The sequence below is a fragment of the Anser brachyrhynchus genome (genome assembly GCF_964034855.1).
Source record: "Anser brachyrhynchus genome assembly, chromosome: 15".
Classification (NCBI taxonomy): domain Eukaryota; kingdom Metazoa; phylum Chordata; class Aves; order Anseriformes; family Anatidae; genus Anser; species Anser brachyrhynchus.
Window position 1 is genome coordinate 3,087,950 of NC_137733.1, and position 22,793 is coordinate 3,110,742.

A 22,793-nucleotide genomic window follows, 5' to 3' on the forward strand; every position below is an offset into this window, starting at 1 on the left:
TGGGGGGGGGGAAGTGTAGGATGTTTTTGTTTTATTCTTCACCTTTGTATTTGCTGACCTTCCACTGCTACTTTAGCACACTGCTCACTTTTTAGGACCAGCCTCGTTCCAGGAGGCAAGGTCATAGCAGGACTACTCTCAGATTTTGAATTGATTGTTCAGTCAGTTTATCTATAGGATAATCATTTTCTCTTAATTAAGTCAAATAATGCATTGTATTATTGGGGCAAAAATAATCTTTAAGTTTTAAAAAGCTGTGTATTTTATGAACTTAGCTATGATTCAGGTGGTATCAGCTGGGAGTGTTCAGCTCAACAAGACAAAATGCTTATATTGCTACTGATTTTTAAAACTACATAGTACACTTCAGAACCTTGAGTATTCATTTTTATAAATAATCCCTGTCTTTTAATAAAATTCTACAGAAATGAAACAAAAGATTATATGTTTCTGTGTATATATTATATATAAAACTACTGTTCATCTATTTTCTTTTTTTTTCCTGTCTTTTGTTTTTAAAACCAATTTTCAGTTGCAGAAAATCCTTGGAATTTTTTAATAAAGAAAGTGGGTTTGGAAACAGTTGAAGGAATCATGCCCTCAATTAGCACACTGAAAATGGCTTAACGTGTCATTTTTTTCTAACAGCATTATACTTTTCTAGAACGTCATGAAAGTGAAAGCTATGTAGCTGTTTAAAATAGATATTCTCACCTGCAGTTTTTCAGGGGGAGTAAGAATACCGGAGTAGGCAGGAAATAAGTACGGTCACCATCAGTGGCTTCAGAGCGGTGATTGATATGCATAGTGCTGATCATTCTGGCTTTGTCTAAGCAAAAACTTTTAGGCTTATGCTTAACCTTAATCATGCTAGAGGTCCTGAAACAATTACTAGCATATCTAATACTCTTCTGGTTTGGTCTCTGTGTCCTGAGCACTCCTTATGGTCAAATTTCATGTAGTCAAATGTATTCTTGCAAAACAGGAGTGACCATTAATGCTAACAGTGAACTGTAAAACTTAAGACTAATTTTCATTTTGTATTGCTGGGAGGGAGAATGTACTATGAAAACAAATATGTTGGTATAAACTGGTGAAGTTGATATAGTTGTATTGGCGTAAGTAAGTTCAGAATTTGGCACAGGGCGGAGATGCAAGTAAAGCTGTATGTACTTCTGTGGTTTTGATTCGCAGAGGTTTGTGCGAACTTAGGTAGCTGGTGCACACATGGGACATCATCAAAGAGCCCAACCAGAAAGTCAGAGCTTGGATTTGGAGTGCCATACGGCTATACATTTAGAAGCATGTTGTTATAGTGAGGCAAGCAAAGCATCCTTTCATTAAAACAGGTAATTATAGTTTATTTTCAAAATTTATTTTTATGTATTCCAATCTAAAATGTAGTGAATACAAATGCTACAATAAATGATATAAACTCGATATTTTCATTATTCTTGAATGTTTATACTGCTTGCAAAGGACTGGAAGGGTCTTCCTGTAAGTCAAGATCAGGCTACCAATACTATTAGCATCATATCACTTGGTTCCATTTATAAGCTATTCTTTTTTGTTATTATTGATTTGGAAGGCTGTTCTATAACCTCACTTATTCAACACAAAAATGCATTTTAAAATTTTCTTGAATAAATAGAAGCTAAAAATACTTTTCATAACTAGATTTTCCTTGTTTATTCAGTGTGCCAGGAACGCCCTTAGCTTCAGAAGTCTCTTCATCTTACTGTTTCCTCCCCAGTTCATAGCTTTCTTAGCTTTCTATTACAGCATAGTTATTCCATTCACCTGAACTACACATAAAGGACTTCCTCTACAGCTGCTGTAATCTTTTTTTTTTTTTTTTTAAATGTGAATTAAGAGAACTAAACGTAATTGGAAATACCTCTGAGAAACATTTAAGAAATACTGTAACTCATCTTTTCATATCTGCATCATGCTAGTAGATAAAAGTCCTTCAACAATGAGGTCCTTCTTTTCTTTTTCCTGAGAAGTTTAGAACTGAAGTTGTTTTTTGGCAGAAGCATAACCTTACATTTTGTAATGAATCTCATCCCATTTCTGTTAACAAGTCTGTAAGGTTAAGCAATTCTTCCTATATAATATTATTACCATCCTCAGTAATCACAGTACCTTCCAACTTTGTCACTGGGAAATTTCATCAGCATGTTACCTTGTGCCAAAATAATTAATGAAAATGTCAAGCCCAAACTGTCCCAAAACAGATCACAGACAAGATTCCATTGAGCTTGTTCTTTCCTGTACAAATCATCTTGCTCTCTAGGTTTTCTAACAAAAATGACTAGGTGTTTTACAGTGCAATTTAACAGTCCATGGTTGTGTCAGTTGTCCCATTGGAGTCATCTGAGTGAAGTTTCCAGAATTCATGTTATAATCTCCATTGCAAAGTGAAAGAAATCCTCTTTCTTTTCCCATGTAGCTTACTCTGTTAGACAAAACATATAACTAGCAGTTAAAATGAAAATGTTTTTTAGAAGTGAAATACTTCAAAATGAGTTGTAATGGCAATATACTTTCCCATTTTGTTTGTATGTTTCTCTATGAAAGCTAATAACTGATATAGTGTTGAAAATTATGAAAATATTTTGGCAAAAACATGTCTGTTTACTGTGTGCTTAATTAAGCTATATAGTTCTGTTTCTTAATAAGAAAAGATATATATTAAAAAAATATGATTAATAGCTGAGCATAGTTAGGTGATCCGTGTGAATAGCATTATCCCTAAAAGAAAAGTGAAGTCATTCTATGAACAGAAAATGGAGATAGGTAAACATCACATCATCACATGATAATTGCTGTCCTCATTGGCAGCTTCTCAAAAAAACCATCATACAGGGTCACTATTTAACACCTAAACTTAGAAATGGTCTAACGCTGTTAGTAGCAAGGGTCAACTTGCACCTGCTAAGGTAGATTTCTAAATCATGCAACCCGTCTGCCTTGATACATGAGAATCAATTACTGAAAGCCTTTCACAATGGTCAAAATGTGACACTAAATAATTGAGTATCACATAAAATCTTGTCTGTAATTAGTTATCTGGAAAAGTAATTATGCAACAAAATCAAGTAGCTGAAATTAGTGATGTGAAGCACCCTGGTTATTCAAAGACTGTAGGAGAGAGTGATATATATTTAACTTGTAACATGAAGTTTTAAACACCTAATTCTTAATTGAATTAAAAAAAAATCTTGCTCAATTGTAATTCTTGACATAACCATATCTGCATAGAAGATCTATGGCACATAAAACAAGTGTCAATGGCTGAGTTTACTTTGTCTAAAGTAAAAAATATGATTAGCTGTAGAAAAAAATGACTGGCAAATAGTACATTAAAAAGTAAATCTGTTTTGTTTGGGGGATAAAACGGTAAATTTCACTCTGTCTCTTACATTGAGTGTAAGTTTAATTGGAGAACAGATATGAGATACTCTAAAGGTCAGATTTGTTCTTTTTCAAAAAACTATGATAAATGCAACAACAGAGATGTGAAAGGTTAGAAAAGCTATTAAAATATAATTTACACTAAGAAGTTGTTAGCTAGCATTAGGTAGCTCAAATATTCAAAATAAGGAAGAAAAATGTAATGATTCAAAACAATATATGTTGAATTTAGCAGGCTTAAGTTTCAACTCTCATATGAATATTGTTTAACAGCTATAAACACAGGGAAACAGTTATTTAAACAATCATAATAAAGCTGATTTTTTAATGGGTTATAATAGCAACTGTTGTCATGTATGTGCCAGTTAAGATAGGAATATTAATTCTAATCCTATTTGAAGACCAGGACGGAGAGTTTGATCTGCATGTGTTTATTACTTAAAATTTGAACGGTATAGAGTAGTTGGTTAGTCATGTTATTTAAGATGGTCCCAAAATAGCACCTTCCTTTTCTTGGTAGAGTTAGCTTTGCAGCTGTTGTCTCTGTTGTCTCTGAAGAAAATTTTAACATTAAGAGTTGCTGACGTCAATTTTTTTCTTTTTTTTACAGCTGATGTGGGCTTTGCCCCTGACAGAAGTTATTTGGTTCTAGCTCTGAGTTTGGAAGAAGTTGGTATATAGATTTTCCCCTAACTTTCAATTGATGTGTTTAGCTTTAGTGGGAGTAATACTATCGCTTAAACCATGTTGTCGTCTCAAGGAGTTTTGCTACATCCATATGGAGTGCCAATGATTCTGCCGGCAGCGCCATACTTCGCTGGACTTGTTCAGGTAATGCAAGGCCGCTTCCAACAAGCAACTTAACTCTAGTGCACTTAGAGTAATAATTGGAATTTTTATGGTTGAGAAAGCAAACACTTTTAATACAGGCAAAAGCTCTCATGTAGTCAGTGAGAAGACAGTAGGAAATCAAAAAGATGGATCACCCTAATCTGTGTATTGACATCTCTCATGGCTGAATAAATGGTGTAGTTGAGCTATATTTGCTTGTATTGATTTGTCTGCTATTTAACATTCATGCCTTTGCTTCACGAGGTTGACCACAGGGCAGAGGATTTGCTATCCATTCTAGGTTTCTGAGGGACTCAGCATTCCCACGGCAGATCGTAAGGCAAAGTAACTTACCATGATGTGTTTAGGTTAAGTGTTTTAGCGCAGCAAGTATGAGTAGTGTTAAATATGCATTAATGCATATGTTATGCATCACACTGAATGAAGAAGTGTGGTTTGTTGTTGTTGTTGTTGTTTTCTTTTTTCTTTTGTGTATGGAAAAATACATCACCTTCACAGAATATTTATGCACATCATATTAATTCTTTTGAGTCCTTAAAGTGCAAGATCCTACTTCTGAGAGTTTTATGTTTTAGAAGTTAACTGGCAATTCCTGATTTAGTTGCTGTTGTTGATTTGTCTGTTTTTACTATATTTTTTTTTTCAAAAAGTAGATATGTTCTAATGTTAGACTTAAAATTTTGTATAGATCATATAGATACTACTTAAGCAAAAGCTATTCCGTTGTTTACAGAATTAAAAAGGACTAAGAAAGAATTCAAGCAACAGTTTCAAGCATTCCCCAAATGAACACTATGCACCTTATAAATGTCAGTAGTTAGATGTTATGCATAAACAGGCTCAAGAAAGAATAATATGTAGTACTGCATTTCAGTGTCATGCTAGTGATCAGTCAGATTAACTGTGGAGGAGAGGCATTTGTTTAAAATTTTCATTATGCACCTTCATCACAACAGTTAGTGGGCATAGAGGTGGAATTGCAACACAAAACATTTTTTTTTCTGTAGGGGTCCATTTGGTAATACAGATTGTGAATTATGTTCTTCACTTAAGGCTTAATATCCTATGTTTCTAAAATAAAAATACAGCATAGCACAGTGGCCATTATCAGGTATTGAAAAAATGTGCCTTCTGGCCCATGCAAGCCAATGCTATGTTTTGTGCAGTGAGACACGGTAGCACACTTGCACACATCAAGCAAGCCTTCATATCCATTAGAATTTGGGGGTGAAGGTCAGACACTAGAGCTCAGTCAGACCCTGTGCCATCCTGTCCAATAAATAATTACAAGCAAATCGTGCCTTTCACTCTATGCTGATTGATGTTGAAATTGCTTTTGAAAGTTCTCATAAGTTCCTGTTATAGATTAAGTGCTGGTGTAGGAAAAATAACTGCACCCAACTGAAATGGGTGAATGTAATCAGGTTTAATGGACTTGAGAGCTTGTTGGGAATTAAATAACTATTGATTTGTTGGAAAGTTGCTGTCATTACAAAATGCCACTCTGGACGCATTATCCAAGCGGATAGATTAGAAAAAAGGGCCCTTTGAAAATTAAGGATGCCTTATTTCAAATCTTTTTTCTTTTCTTTCTCTCCTTAGAAAGATATATCCAGGCCTATGTTACTCTGTTTCCATAGGTCTAATATAGTGAAGCAGTAAGAGCTGTTATACAAACAAATTGGTACATTTACAGGTTTGGCTGGAAAATGTTCTTCATGCAGATTCTTCTCCAGTTTCCCCTCATCTCTACCTCTCCCTAATCTTATACATGAAAATTGCATATTGGAAAACAAAACAAATATATTGTCTTAGTGGGCACAGTAGAACGCTGAATGGCTTAACCCCAAGTTTTTATCAACACTTACGGTATCTGCAATCACCTTATGATACTAGAATGCTTATTTTTTGTCTCTTAAAGTAAACCTGAGTATATAAAATTTAAAACTAAATATCCAAAATACATAGTGCAAAGGGCACTTAATAGACATATCTTTATCAGCCTCTTTTCAGCAATAATTGCATAATGTTCAGACTTTTGATGGATTTTTTTAAATGTCTTGATACCCTAATTATGTAAATGTTTTTACTGGGTTACATGTTGAGAGCCACGATGATGATGTATTTTCAAATATGAGACTGTTTTAACATTTTAGAGGCTTATGAGATTGCAATTTACTTCCTTGCCTGGGTTTTTACAGAAAGAAGTTATTTCTGATTAGGGATTCCTCATGATTTCTGATTTGCATTTACACCAAGGCTGCTTGCATATGAAAACAGTGTAGAGAATTGCATAGAGATTTGAAGAACTATTTTTTTGTTGTGCTTTGACCTTTTGTGTTCCATGGTGGAGCAGAGAGTACGCATGGAGGTATCTCCATGGAAGTATTTAGAGGTTATTCACCTTCAAGTTCTGTGTATTATTTTACCTTATGCTGTGTATACAGCCTTTGCCAGCCTCTGCTTAATTCATTGCTGAACTCTATCCTACATCCTCATCTTGCTTTTGTCACACAGCCTCTTGTTACAGAGTACTGCAGTGTGTAGAACTTACAACCACCAAGAAATGGCAGATATGATGGATACCTCTCTGGAAACACTATATATAACAACCATGTGTATTTTTTCCAATTACATATTAGTGGATATGTATTTGTCTTGTGGAGGTTGTATATTTGAGTAAGCAGACATCGAATGGAATGCGTATGTTTTTGGAGAGAGAATGGATTTGTTTTAAGTTACAGATATGTCAAATGTAACAAATTAAGTTAAATATAGTACTTGAAAACTTGTGTTTTGTTTTTCTCAATAAATGAATACATAGTTTATTAGAATGATGAGTTATTATACTAGCTAAGATTTATTAACACATTCTTACCAAGGAAAAATAATATTTCTCCAATCTGTTCTTCCTCCTGGGTGAAAATTTAGGAGGAAAAATCCAGTGACTATATATGCTGTGGGCAGCAAGGCCTATTTTGTATTAAAAGCTATCAAGCTACTGTCTCTTTGGCAGGTGATACAAAAAAAAATAAAAATAAGAGAGAGAGAGAGAGAGAGAGTGCGCATTATGTGGCAATCCAGTAAAAGCTTTCGTATCCTGCCCTTGGTTCCTATCCCAGATATGCCATTTGATTCCCACAGGGGAACCCTTATGTCCAGATAAACAGTGAAGTGAGTAGGATGTCACATGAGTGAAAAAGATCCAGCTTCATTGCCAGGGTGCATGACAATTGCCCTGATAGCAGTAATTTTGGGTGGGTGTTGCTGTACTATCTTACACATTGTCAGAATAAGCATGTGAAATGTACTTCTGTTTATCATCGAACTTACAAAGTCTGCATCAGAGCAACTATTTAGAAATCCATAGAAACGTAATGTGTTTTGTAGAATAATAGGTTAAATGTCTACATATTAACTTAATCTTTATTGCTTTACGTGTTATAGATATGTAAAATATTTGCAATTGCTCTGGATATTTGATATGTTAGGACAATGGTAAGATATTTTAAAAGCACAACTGTAATATGTGAAATTTTAATGTTGAATGCTAAATTATGAATGGCTGGCTTAGGTGGTTCTATTTCCATTTAGCAGAGTTTTTCATACACATTATTATTATAAAATGTAGTAAAGATGAAATTAGACTTTCCAGTAAAGTATTCGGAAATGTTAAATAGAGAAACTTCTATTTCATACAAAACAGGCTACTTACATTTAAAGATTAAGAAAACGTCTTTTTCTGAATATGATCAGTATTTTTTAAAGTATACTTTTATTTTAGCATTAGTGACAAGAAAAACTGTAAGAGTTCTGAGGGCTTAAGTTTACATTCATTGTCCAAGACTTCAGACAGTTAAGCTAAAACACTCTTTTCTTTGTTTATTTGCTTATTGATTTGTGTGGTGGTAAAGGGAGGTAGAGGAAAATAGGAAATAAGTGACTGTTGATTCAACTATTTTAATAAACTGGGAATTACTGTATTTGTAAGTACATCATACTTAAACCTAAATTATTCTTAAGGTATTTTGATTCTGTCTGGTTTTCCATAACTGGTTAACTGGTGTGCTTAACTGACAACTGGAAAAGTGGTAATCTGTAGATAGTTCCATTTTATTTTAGGGCTAAGTGAGAGAATTGCCTAGAATATACTGTGAAAAGTAGTGGTGCAGGCTTCTTCACAGCTCCATTTTTATCAGTCTGTAAAATTTTTGTCTTTTTGCTGGATAGGGAAATGTTAGCAGTGAATAAATTCAGCATACTTGTACACAGCACTATGTTAGGCTACCTGCAAAATCACACCTACTTTGTGGCCCTCCAGTTTTTGATAACATTGTGGATATGTTTTGTTGTGTAAGCTTACGCTGGAAATGCTTTTGTAGCTTGGTAGTTTTCACTTGAATAATGGTTTGCAGATAGAAACAATGCTTTAGCTCTTCCCGTGATGCCTGAAGTAGTATCTACTTGTCTTGGTTGTTTTTGGAGTACAACCTAGTGAAATGCAATGTATAATTTCTATTTACACTGTTTGTATTGCCCATTTGAAATGCAGTAAGTAGATGATTTACCTTAGATGCAGATCTGCTCTGGTCTGATTGTGTTGTATGGTCTTTGCAAGTGATAACAGTCTCCTATTACTGGTACTGCACTTCCCAGTGCTTTAGTCAGTGGAGGACATGTTTTACTACTGCAGTCACTTTTCATCTGACTGCTTTTTAATGTTCTGTTTTTGAGAGAGTATATCTAAAATTTCTTCTCCCTCTGTATGAGTTGCAAAGCTTTTCTCCCTTCTGCATCAAGAGTGATTTTAATAGGAAATACAATTGGAGTAATGTGGTGGTGATAGCAATATCATGGTCTGAACAACTTTGCTTACAACATCTTTGTTATCAATATTTAAACCTCTGGAAATACAACTTCATATATATATAATATTTTTCTTTTGACACATGGGTCAAGTAATGTAGCCAATATACATTCTCTGTGAAATGTCATTTGTTCAAGAGGCTACAGGCAGCTTTGAAAGTCTTTCGTCATTGCTGTTGCAATAGATTTTTTCTTTTAACCTGCCTTTGTTTCTTACCAGTAAGTGCAGATATCATAAAATACCTGCAGAAGGGGAGGGCACAAAAAAGATTCAGAATGCCTTTCGTATTGACCAAAAAGGCATTTTTTTAGAGGGGAAGGTAGCTTATCTAGATAATTTTAGTTCAACCAAGAAACAACTGGTAGTTTTCTCCTCCCATCTGTCTAATTTTGTCTCATTAGCCTTTATTACAAAAATGAACGTAACTTGAATGAGTCAGGCAACAACACATTAACTCCTATTCTGTCACCTCTGTCAGTGGCATCTCATAGGCAGGGCTTCTTTCTGAGCTCAGAAAAAGAGCAAAAGATTTCATTTGGCACCCAACAGATGCATGTTTTTCCTGACCTACCTTTGTATTTAATGTCAGTATCAATGAATTTTAGTTAAGATATATAATTATGGTTACTAATTTGTGTTTGGATAACATACTTCAATGGGGCATTTTGATATGACAAGGAACTGGGCAAATCTGGGACTTCATGGCTATACCTTCTGCAGTGTTTAAGTGGAATAAACAAAAGGATATTGAGCTTGTATGAATAGAATAGTGTTTTATAGATAGATACTACGACAGTTTCTACTTATTTATTCATCCCCCAAATAAAGCAGTATTTTTAAGATTTGGATTCTTATAACCTGCATGTGGAAGCAAATTTTAGAGAAGTGTTTTTAGAAAGTATATTTTTGGCAAAATATTGCATTTTTTTTTCTTATAGACCCCTAAATTGCACGTTGTTTTTTAAACATGAGTAGAGTATTGCAAGTTTAGAATTCCCTAACTAGAAGCCAGCAAGCTCATAAGACTATTTCCTAAGATCTGGAATTTCAGCTGCTTTTTTTTTTTTTTTCTGACTCATGCATAATCATCAGTTAAAAAAAAAAATGTTGTGATGGTCAAGTATCAAAATTTTCTTGTATATCTAAATATAGAGCAATTATTTTTACAGAGTTGGCTTGGATACTTCACCTATTCACCTTCTGGTAAGTTTTTTTATGTAACTTGAGCTAAAGTTAGAAACCGAATTAAAATACAGTTTTTGTTTTATTTTGGTCTGTTTTCTTGCCTTTTTTTAACAGAGGTGTGGATCCGTTTTCTTGGACCTGGTTTCAAAAAAAGTATTGTACAATTTTTTTTTTTAACGCAGTGACAGGTCATGAACACTGTAAATAGATAACAGGAATTGATTCCAGGTGGATTTTCCTGTGTCAGATATTCCCCTTGTGTTTTATGAGATCTTGATTATCATGGTTTATGGTAAATTCTGGAACGTGGTTCCTTCTCGTCCTCTACTGGCCAGAGATGCATGAGCTAGATTTCTTGGAGGATGACTAAATCCCCTTTAATTGTGATTTTATTATATCAGTAAAGAATGTATTTATTTTTTTCATGTACATATTTTTTTTGTTGCTGAGAAGAATGTAAAAGCCTCTTGCCTATGTACACAAGAGTCATAACGGTCCATATTTTGGCTTTGTAACATTTTGTTTGAGGCCTCTGAACTAAATAAAACAAGTTGTGCATTTCAAGGAAAAGTTATTCAGACTTTATGGGAAAATATCCATAAGTGAAAGCAACACTTTAGTATAAAGCTAAAAAGATTCATAAAGCAGTGATTTGATCTAACCTATGGTAGTCTGACCTATGCTTTAGATTGAAGGATTCAAAATCTGGTGAAATGATCATTACCTCAGTGCTTCCCCCCCACCTGCAATAATGACTTAGTGAATTAGTAAGCCTGAGAAGTCTTTCCTCACTCCCTAGACACAACTTTTCTCCATAAGCTTGATTAAGGTGATAAAGCTCAGCTGGATGCTGAACTGGGTGCTTAAGGTGGGACCCAGGATAGTTCCCTATTCTCTTAACAGCGTTGTATATGTATCCTACGTGTAGAGGTTTTTCCTTTACTTTTAGGTGAGTGGATTTAGTGCTTGGCCAGTTTTTGAATATTTGTTTTCTTTTTTCTCTGGTGTATTAGATCTTGTCTGTGTAAACAGAGTAACATCAATTTTTAATATTTTGAAAAATACAGAAAAGCCTATTTCTTAATTAAGCTCACATTTGCTATGTTAACTTGTAGTTCTTCTGAAAAACATGACTTCAATTAATTTTTTTTTAGAAGAAATTTGATCTTGGCAGCATTTCAGATACGGAGTAAACCTCTATAACTATTTCAAGGTTCTCTTAGAATGAAAATTAAATTCAAGTATTAGAACAAGCAAAAAGCAACTCTTTAGAGCCTTTAGAATACAGGGTGGAAGAGGGTGCTGATTGTATGTATACATAATAGAAAATATTCTAAGAAATATGCGATGATAGTTTAACAAAACCTCAAACTTTTCTTGCACTATGTACTTGAGCCACACTTGAAAATGACTGCTCCTCAGAATCTTGTCTTTTTTGTTGTTGTTATGCATTTATAGTAAATTGTTAGTACTGAGTGGTTTGTAAATTTGCAGTACCTCAAAGCTGTCCTCTATTGGAGCTACAGGCCGTGGTTTCACTGTTTAATCTCCATGCCAATGAATATCACTTTCAGAAGTGCAGCAATATTTTCTAGCTTGTCCCAAGACAGGACAAGGAGAATGAGCAAGCTCAAATGTTTTGTTGTGACAAGCTATGAAAGAGTCTGCTCTGAGGTGAACACAGAAAAGACAGCACAAGCTCTCCTTTCGCTAAGGGAGATTAAGGGTAATAGGAGCAACCCACCTTATGGGAACACAGGCATAAATTACACTTCTATTACTATTTTTTAATCTTGTGTATAGATATAAATCTGTACCCATATTTTTAGCCTTATAGCATCTAAAAAGGGAATAAAGCAAACTTAAATCTTGAAAATATCTTAGTCTGCCTGCGTCCAGCTCTTAACATGGAAACCAGATTTTTCTCTCTCCATTTAGGAATTAAGTATCCATATGACTTTACTTCCTGGATATAATGAGAAGGTTCTAACAGTTATCACTAGTTGGATCCAGTAACAGACAAGCATACCATGGATTTAGGACTAACTGGAGCACAGAAGCTACTTGGTCCCAGTTCTCCTTAAAATGCCAGTCAGTATTTAGCAAATTGCTCTACTTAATCAGTTTCCCCTTATGTTTTTTCTAAAGTGTGCAGTTGGAATAATGACTAGCTCCGTGTTTGTTTATTCAGAATCTTAAATGTAAAACAAGGGAAATTATTGTGAATAAGGTTTTTACTGTTTCTAAAGGTTGCCTGTAATAGTTGATTCAAAGAATTTTTTCAAAATTCTGGAAGAAAAGAGATGGATAGATCAATTTCATTGTATCATTGGTCTGTGTGTACTGGCAAACAGTCTTCCCTGACTCCTGTGGTGAAATATTTTGTAGACATATGTTGCTAAAACACACTCTAGCCTTTCAAATAGTGCTGATACAGGAATCAAAATAAATCCATTGCAAGATTCTCAGAGTATCATTTTAACTGCCATACTGTGCTGGATTGACTGAAGTGAGTATGTGTTCTTTTTAATGCAGAAATGAATGCTTTGATTTGTTTATGCCTTCGTCCATGCAGGAACAGTTAAAATCAGGCATAGGGAAACATGACAGATGTTCATACACGTTTCCCATCTGAAAATGCCTTCTACTGGCCAAAATGATTGTTAGGCACAATTAAGCCCAGTATATACATCCTGTACTATATGCCAAATCTGCTGAATATGTTCCCAACAGGGAAGCACAGATTTGGAAGGAAGGCAGTTTATATGATCTTTCATCTGCAGTAGATTTTTGAGAGTCACTGTGTGAAAAACATAAGGAGACATGACTGACAGCTGAGTCTATGCTCATATGCACTGTGCCATAAACTATATCTTTAAGAGAAATTTTCAGTCCATGGGAAAATTTCATATGCGTTTCAGGGATGCTTACACTTGAAATCTGATTTCTGAGTGGCATTTAGTATTACGTTGCCAACTGACTTGAAAAGCTTGTGATGTTATGCCTTGTAATGTTCCGCATTCAGTGTAATTGTCACTGTAATCAGCTTTATGATGGCAACTCCTCACGATGACTACAGGATTATACTTTACTCTTTCTTTTTTTCTTTCTTTTTTTTTCTTTATATTATGCCTGAAATGTGAGTTACTTTTTGATTTCAGATGTATACTGGTTATGAAGACTTCCCTCCCTTCTGTAGATCTGCAGACTTTTTGAATTGTATATGACATCTATTTATGCAGAGAGTGGGATTTATCATTTCCAAAGATATGATGGCATCAATTCTTGAAAAAGATGCTGAGAACCAAATTCTCTTATGTGTTCAGTTACAATACATATCACAAAATATTACAGTTGGCTGTTCCCAAAAAGCATGCCTTTCTGGTATCTCAAAAATGTGCAGTATTTTACTATTTTTCTTGTGTCAAAATATCTTAGACACCATGAAAGTGTGTTGACCTAAAAATGTCAGTGGGTATTTCATATCTGTCTTCCTCTCTTTTTTTTTTTTTTTGATGCGGAAAAACACCCACCACAAGAGGAAAAATGCAAGACACGCATTACTTTTTTGTTGTGTAATGCCTGTCTTTTAATAATGTACACAGCTCTGTACCAGGTCTGTAAAAAGAATCTGTAAGTTGCGTGGCCAGTCAGTAAGTCTTTTAACTGAAGTATGCATGAGAGTACTAAAATCTGTCTGCTATTCTACTCTTACTTCTGTAGTGACACAAATCTGCAAATATAGAGTGGTTGATGTTGGAAGGGACTTCTAGAGGTCATCTGGTCCAACCCCACTGCTCAACCAGGGCTATCCAGAGCAGGTTGTTCCAGGACCATGTCTGGATGGCTTCTGAATGTCTCCAAGGAGGAAGACTCCACAAGCTGTCTGGACAACCTGTGCCAGTGCTTAGCCCTCACAGTTTTTTGTTTGTTTGTTTTAAAAAAAGCATTTCCTTATGTTCCAGTGGAATCACTTGTTCTAGTTTGTACCTATTGCCTCTGGTCCTGGCACCGGGCACCACTAAGAAGAGCCTGGTGGCTCCATCTTCTCTGTAGCCTCTCTTCAGGTATCTGTACACACTGAAATCCCCCTGAAACTTCTCTAGGCTAAACAGTCCCAGCTGTCTCAGCTTTTCCTCATGTAAGAGATGATCCAGTCCCTTAAGCATCTTCTTGGCCCTTCTTTGGACTCTATCCAATACATTCATACCTCTCCTGTACTGGAGAGCCCAGAAATGGACACAGGACTCCAGGTGTTGCCTCACAAGTGCTGAATGGAGGGGAAGGATCACCTCCCCTCAACCTGCTGGCAATACTTTGCCTGATGCAGCCCCAGACACCATTAGCCTTCTTTACTGCAAGAACATATTGATGGCTCAAGTTCAAGCTGGAGTTCACTGGGACCCCTAAGTCCTTTTCTGCCAAGCTGCTTTTCATCTGAGTTGTCTCCAGCAGGTGCTGGTGCCTGGGGTTGTTCCTCTCGAAGTGCTGGACTTTGCACTTCCCCTTGGTGAACTTCAGGAGGTTCCTGCCATTTCTCCAGCCTGTCCAGGTCCCTCTGGATGGCAGCACAGCTGTCTGTATTCCTCCCAGTATTTGGTATCTGCAAACTTGCTGAGGGTAAACTCTGCCCTGTCATCAAGATCATTAATGAAGATGCTAAAGAGGACTGACCCCAGCTATGACCCCTGGGGCACACTGCTAGTTACTGGCCTCCAGCTAGACTGGGTGTCACAGACCACCACCCTCTGGGCTGTGCTGTTCAGGTAGTTTCAGTCAACCCTTCTGTCTGCTCATCCAGCTCCTCTACCAGCAGCTTGTCTATGAGGATCTTATGGGAGACAGACTTTAGAAAGGCTTTTGACACTAGGTAGGCAATGTCCACTGCTCTCCTCTCATCCACAAGGCTACTTATTTCATTGCAGAGAGGCTTCTTAGGTTGGTCAAGAGTTACTTCTCCTTGGTGAATCCATGCTGACTGCTCCTGATGACCTTCTTGTTCTTCGTGTGCCTGGAAGTGGTTTCCAGGATTAGCTACTCTGTCATCTTCCTGGGGACTGAGGTGAGGCTGATTTCATAATTTCCTCTAGACTCATTTCTCCATATAACATGTTTGTTAAATTCCTCTTTAGATGGATGTAAGCAGAATTTAGTATATCACTGTCTTTACTAATAGCAGAGGTAGGGAGAAAGTTGACCTGCAGATACAGCTTGTAATATACGTCTCCTGGATTTCATAAAAGCAAGAGAGTGAGAATCCACTGACTTCCTGAAAACTAAGTTTTGTCTATGAGAGAAAATGTCTTAAGTGGTCAGCTGGTATCTCTTGAACTAGTGGACTGCTGAGGAGCACCTTGCATCTTTCTAGGCAGCCTTTACAGGTTGGAGGCTAAAAGCGATTCTGTGTTAACTCATGTGCTGGTATGTGATAATTTCTGGTACTCATCCACAAGAATTGCTTCTCAAGTGTCTGAAATTTACTTTTTATGTACTGCTTTTTGGTCATCTTGAGGTCAGTATATCCCTACTGGAAGGTTTCTCATGGCAGACTTATCTTTTGCTTTGTTACTGTTTGATTCTTACAGAACTGTATGAAATTTTTAAATAAAAGCCTTCCTTTAGCAGAATGATAATGAAATGCTGAGAAATGTATTTTTATTCTCTTGGTTCCAATAAGAAATTATAAATCAAGAAGGGAAAAGTTAATCCGGTGATTCTTTGCTGAATCTTACATTGCATGAGAGAGATTATTTCAACATGTTTGTGTTTAGTATTGTACTTGTAGACAGGTGGATGACATTGACTTACACGTTTTCAATTTATGGTAGTCAAATTAATTGCAAACATGTTCCTCCACCAAGTTTCAGAAATTAAGATCAAGTACCTGAAATACTTAAAAATACTTTCGGGCTAGAGCCAGACTACATAATTATTTAAACCCATCTTTCACACCTTTATTCTTGTTTATTTCTGAGGGCTTTTCTTGTGATCACAGCAAATAAACTGCCCAGTGCCTCATTTTCATGAGACCATTCTATAAGACTTGTTGTAACGTACTGTTTTTGTATAATGTTTCTCATTTTCTGTGTTCTGTTTGCCTGTTCTTTCGCTCATCTAGTTGCTTTAATGTTTTTATTTTTTTCTGTAACTTGGGAAACTTCTCTGTCACTAAAACAACATAAACTTTATTTTTCATTTTATTAATTAAAATGTTATTCTGAGACGCTTCAGTTCATTTGCAAAGAGGGAAAAAAAAAAAAGAAAAAGACACGAGTTCCACAGCATAAAAATAGTTTAAGTTGGCAGACAGACATTTTCAGAGACAGATCCAAGATGTATTTTAGGGAACACCATACTAGCAAGCACTTAAAGTACTTGTGAAAGTGCTTCTTGAGTATGTGATGCCTGTTAGCTCATGAGGTAATTTTCAAATGTACTGTCTAAATTGCAGTTCATTTTACTATTGGCTCCCTAACCTAATGGTTAAAGCTAATGAATTTGTCTCTCTTTGGAGATATTATATAACAATACTACTGCACTGTTAATATGCTGTGTTTTGTACTTTCTTCTCTATATTTGGGTAATTCTCTTTAAGGAGTGGTTCAATGAAGGCAAGTATAAAAGTTCCAAATTTAGGTGAAACATTTATTGTTTATTTATTCTTTGTTAAATATCATTTGTGATTCAAGAATGAGATGAAGTAGTTAACCTAGTTAACCTTCCACAACTTCTTGGAAATCAAACAAGCAAAAACAGACAAAGTTCTTAATAGCTAACTTCTGGTCTCTAACACGACAGGAGACTGAGTACATGTACTACTGCAGAAATAGAAAAGTCAAATGGAATGTGTAATGGTTCTTTCTCGGTCTCAAGACAGAACATTGTTAAAATTGATTCCATGCTGTTTGACCAAAAAAAAAAACATTTCTCAAAAGTAACAAAACCTTTTTTTTTTTTTTCTTAAAAACAATCAGAATCAAAAACTGGATGTATAGCTTTATATAAGTAAGGTTTTTTATTAAGAAGAGGGACTTCAGGTTTATAGATTCAAAGATATTTGAGACAGGAAGAATCATTATGATAATTCAGCTTGTCCTCTTGAATGTACATGCTACATAATTTCTCTGAGACTGACTTAAAACAGACCTCTTGGAAGATATTTAATCTTGTTTTAAACATCCAAGTAATTTGAAATCCATCAGTTTCACTGATACCCTACTGAACTGTTTGAATGTTTAATTACCCTTGCAGTTAGAATATTGTGAGGCTCTATTTCTATTTATTTCAGCTTCTAGCCACTGGTTCCTACTCTTTTTTTTTTTCCCCCTCCTCCCTGCAAGATTGAAAGTACAAAATATCCACAAACAAGAAAGTAAGAAAGCTCTTGAAGTGTACCACCTACTAGAAGAGATGTGTATCACAGACATGAGGAAAAATAGGGAAGTAAGGCACTTCGTGGGATCATGTAATCTACTTCTCTGCCAGAAGGCAAGATCAACTTTGCTTGTTTCATTCCTGACAGATTTTTTTTTGAGACTGTTCTTAAGATCTTGAACAACCGAGGCTCTAACCTCTCCAGGTATATTGCACTTGCATTAGAGTTTTTTCTTTCCTTAGTGCCTGGCTTGAAATCTTTCATTTTACCATTTAAACCCCAGCTATTGTTTTATGTGGAGTGGGCATAGAAAATGGATTGTTTATCTTTTTCGTAGTGGCCCTTCATCTTTTTGATGACAGGTGCATTTTCTTCTTGTGGTAGTGCAATCCTCATTCCTTCAGTCTTTCCTTCTAGGATTTTCCTTAGCCTACTACAGTTGCAAGACATCATGGATAAGATTTTTAGATCCCCAGAAGTATTTGAGTATCTAATTTCTCTTTTCGAGGAAAATATAATGTAATGTACGGAGCATGACTTTCCTTCAGATTTCTGAAGTGCAAGTAGGGGATGATAGTAGAACTTTGCTGGTAGATGCAGTGGAGAAGAGGTGAGAGTTAACAGCAAGTCATGAGACACAGAGCCCTGTGTAGGATGAGTTTCTTTTGTTGTTGTTAAAAATTTCATTTCAGGACAATCCCTCTGAGATTTAGCATCTTATTATTATTATTATTTTTAAAGCTTCCTAGAGCAACAGTAAACAAGATGCAGTAGGTTTAAATGATCTATAAATGTTAGGATTTTTTTTGAACATCCCATTTATTGAGGTTATTACTGATACAGTGCTCAAAGACACAGCAACCATGCTGCTGCCTATGTGTTTTCAAAAGATGCCATTTGTAAAGTATTCTATTTAAATAATCAGGACTCTGAAATCATCTGCGGTTTTTGACTGTCAAATTTTGTGAAGTAAGAGGAAAAATGGGTAGCACAAGACTCGCTATTTCCTGATTTTTGTGTATGCCCTTCATCAGTAACTCAACAGAGGCCAAATTTTGAGATGCTGCAGTACTAGTTTCTGGGCATGGCTTTGGCAAAGCACCCTCATCTGAATGTCCAAAGAACAGGAGCACTACATCCTTCTGTCTGTTTACTTTCAGTAGTATCATAATGCCCTGATTAAATATATTACGGAAAATGTGTGAAGAAAGCTCACTTCACCGTATGGCATTTAAATTAACATAGGACGTTTAACTACCGCATCGAATAGATTTTTTGTTGTTGTGTTTTTTTTTTTTTTTATGTATCAGTATGACATGAGAGAGCACACTTCTTTTTTACTACCCTGTTCCAGTTGACACCATTACGGCAATCGCAGCAGAAAAGCCACAGACTAGATAGAAGACAAGCATGGACTTCACCTAAGAAAAAGTGGTGACTCAACGCAGTGTGTAATGGCAATGATAATCTGATATTGGTACTTGCTGAGGTGATCGGCTGTGGGGAAGATGTGTTCTGCAGCAGAGCAGGGGGATCTCGGCCTGTGAGGGGTTTTTTCCTGCATGGAGGCCACCTGAGGCAGCCGAGGGGGAGGCCAGGCCCCCGCAGCCATTGCGAGAGCTGCCGGCGAGGCGTGGGTGGAACCAGGAGCAGCGTCCATTCCCTGCCTCCCGTTCCAAGGCAGCTCCTCGGGAGTGCGGTGTACAGAGCGGGCAAACAGGGCCTGGCGCCTCAGTCACGGCATGGCGCGGCAGTTTGCGCGGGCAGGGCAGAGCGTCCCTCCCCACTCAGGACAATAGCTGATCTACTGGCTCTCGACCTGTAGCTAAACCAGCCGTGGTCTGTGCTAGGCAGAAAGCTCTTTCCGGAAAGTCTGTGGCGACCTAGGCTGACTGCCTGCTCAAAAATGCTGCAGTTCAGGTCTCTGGATTCAGGGAGTGCCTGAGCCTGTTGCTGCCATCAGAGGGCGGCAGAGACACCATGTGTGTGAGGTGCGAGCAGGTGGAGAGGTGAAGGGCTATCAGGGAATGTGAACAGGAGATAGACCGGTGGAGCAACTCCCTGCCAGGCCTGAAGTAAAGGCACCAGGGCGAGACATATCAAATAGTGGTGGGCCCTCTGCCCTATCACTGTTGGGCAGAGGGAGGGGACCTAGGAGATGAGGAGGAACGGAAACAGGTCAGCGTCGCAGGCAACCCCCCTCCCTACCAGCCTCGCCTTTCCAGGTGCCCTTACACAACAGGTTTGAGGCCTTGGAGCTTGAGAGGCTGGTGGGTGAGGATGTGGTCGAAAGTTCACCCAGGAGGTTGCCTAGGATGAGGAAGTCAACTTCATGTCTCAAGACTGCCTCCACTGAGAAAGAAAGAAGGGTAATCGTTGTAGGTGACTCCCTTCTCAGGGGAACAGAGGGCCCTATATGTCAGCCTGACCCTACCTGTAGGGAAGTCTGCTGCATCCTTGGGGCCCAGGAGAGAGATGTTGCCAGAAACCTTCCCAACCTGGTTCACCCCTCTGGTTACTATCCTCTATTGATAGTCCAGGCTGGCAGCGATGAAATTGCTGAGAGAAGCCTGAAGGCTATCAAATGGGACTTCAGGGGACTGGGACGATTAGTAGATGGAGTGGGAGCGCAGGTGGTGTTTTCCTTTATCCCTTCAGTGGCAGGAAGGAGTACGGAGAGGACCTGGAAAGCCCACTTGATAAATACATGGCTCAGAGGCTGGTGCCATCAGAGTTTGTTTTTTTTTGTTTGTTTGTTTGTTGTTTTTTTTTTTGGGGTGGGGGGAGGGGGGAGGGAGTGTTGGGCACTCTTCAAGAAGGAAATCTTAAAGGCTCAGGAAAAAAACATCCCCATGCGCCCAAAGACAAGCCAGTGCGGAAGAAGACCGGCCTGGCTGAACAGAGAGCTGTGGCTAGAGCTTAGGAGAAAAAAGAGGGTTTATGACCTTTGGAAAAGAGGGCAGGCCACTCAGGAGGACTATAAGGTTGTTGCGAGGCTGTGCAGGGACAAAATTAGAAAGGCCAAAGCTCATCTGGAGTTCAGTCTGGCTACTGCTGTTAAAGATAACAAAAATTGTTTTTATAAATACAGAAACACAAAAAGGAGGGCTAAGGAGATTCTCCATCCTTTACTGGATGCAGGGGGGAAACTTCGTGATGAGAGATAAGGAAAAGGCTGAGGTGCTTAATGCCTTCTTTGCCTCAGTCTTTAGCAGCAAGACCAGTTGTTCTCTGGGAACTGTTCTCTCTTGAGGGCTACGAAGATGGTGAAGGGACTAGAGGGGAAGACACATGAGGAGTGGCTGAGGTCACTTGGCCTGTGCAGCCTGGAAAAGAGGAGGCTGAGGGGAGACCTCATGGCAGTGAGAGCTTCCTCACGAGAGGGAGTGGAGGGGAAGGCGCCGATCTATTCTCTTTAGTCACCAGTGATAGGACCCAAGGGAATGGTGTCAAGCTGAGGCAGGGGAGGTTTAGGCTAGACATCAGGAAGAGGTTCTTCACCGAGAGGGTCGTCACACACTGGAACAGGCTACCCACGGGGCGTAGTCACTGCACCAAGCCTGTTGGAGTTTAAGAAGCGTTTGGACTGTGCACTTAGTCATGGCCTAAAATTTTGGGTAGACCTGTGTGGTGCCAGGAGTTGGACTCGATGATCCTTATGGGTCCCTTCCAACTCGGGATATTCTATGATCCTATACCCAGTCCCCTGAGCTGGTGGAAGGGGATGGGGAGCAGAATGTGGCCCTCATAATCCACGAGGAAATGGTTGGTGACCTGCTACAGCACTTAGGTGTACGCAAGTTGATGGGGCCAGATGGGATCCACCCAAGGGTACTGAGAGAACTGGTGGAAGAGCTGGCCAAGCAGCTTTCCATCATTTATCAGCAGTCCCGGCTACCAGGGGAGGTCCCAGTTGACGGGCGGCTAGCAAACGCGACTCCCAACTACAATAGGGACCGGAGGGTGGACCCGGGAAACTATAGGCTTGTCTGTCTGACTTCGGTGCTGGGGAAGCTCATGGAGCAGATTATCTTGAGTGTCATCATGTGGAACTTGCAGGGCAACCAGGCGATCAGGCCCAGTCAGCATGGGTTTATGAAAGGCAGGTCCCGCTTGACGAACCTGATCTCCTTCTATGACAAAGTGATGAGCTTAGAGGATGTGCGTGTGGTCTAGCTTGACTTCAGTAAGGCTATTGACACTGTTTCCCACAGCTTTCTCCTGAATAAACTGGCTGCTCATGGCTTGGACTGGTGTATGCTTCGTTGGGTTAAAAACTGGCTGGATGGCCGGGCCCAAAGAGTTGTGAATGGAGTCAAATCCGGTTGGAGGTCGGTCACTAGTGGAATCCCCCAGGGCTCAGTACTGGGGCAGGTCCTCTTTAATATCTTTATGGATGACCTAGATGAGGGGATCAAGTGCACCCTCAGTAAGTTTGCAGGCGACACCAACTTAGGTGCGTGTGTTGATCTGCTCGAGGGAAGGAAGGCTCTGCAGGAGGATCTGGATAGGCTGGACCGATGGGCTGAGGCCAACTGTATGAGGTTCAACAAGGCCAAGTGCCGGGTCCTGCACCTGGGGCGCAACAACCCCAAGCAGTGCTACAGGCTGGGAGATGAGTGGTTGGAAAGCTGCCTGGCAGAGAAGAACCTTGGAGTATTGGTTGATAGTTGGCTGAATATGAGCCAGCAGTGTGCTCAGGTGGCCAAGAAGGCCAACAGCATCCTGGCCTGTATAAGAAGCAGTGTGGCCAGCAGGGCTAGGGAAGTGATTGTCCCCCTGTACTCGGCTCTGGTGAGGCCGCACCTCAAGTACTGTGTTCAGTTTTGGGCCCCTCGCTACAAGAAGGACGTGGAGGTGCTCGAGAGAGTCCAGAGAAGGGCAATGAAGCTGGTGAGGAGTCTGGAGAACAAGTCTTAAAAGGAGCGGCTGAGGGAGCTGGGGTTGTTCAGCCTGGAGAAGAGGAAGCTCAGGGACTACTTTATCGCTCTCTATGGGTACCTTAAAGGAGGCTGTAGCGAGGTGGGGGTTGGTCTATTCTCCCACGTGCCTGGTGACAGGACTAGGGGGAATGGGGTAAAGTTGCGGCAGGGGAGG

General features: G+C 38.6%; 1 protein-coding gene across 15 annotated transcripts in view; it reads left to right on the forward strand.

Moving 5' to 3' along the window:
• The window catches only part of RBFOX1 (RNA binding fox-1 homolog 1), an 868,680-nt gene that overhangs the window by 592,048 nt on the left and 253,839 nt on the right, over nucleotides 1-22,793 (forward strand). For 5 of the 15 annotated variants that reach the window (XM_080557065.1, XM_080557063.1, XM_080557059.1 and 2 more), the window contains exon 1: nucleotides 4,028-4,248. The exons of 8 other annotated variants lie outside the window; for them this stretch is intronic. In XM_080557065.1, coding sequence (XP_080413191.1) covers nucleotides 4,162-4,248 — 87 coding nt within the window. In that variant the 5' untranslated portion in view covers nucleotides 4,028-4,161. Of the gene's footprint in view, nucleotides 1-4,027; nucleotides 4,249-22,793 lie in introns of those variants that run through there. 2 more of the 15 variants (XM_080557060.1, XM_080557048.1) reach the window with 2 other exon arrangements.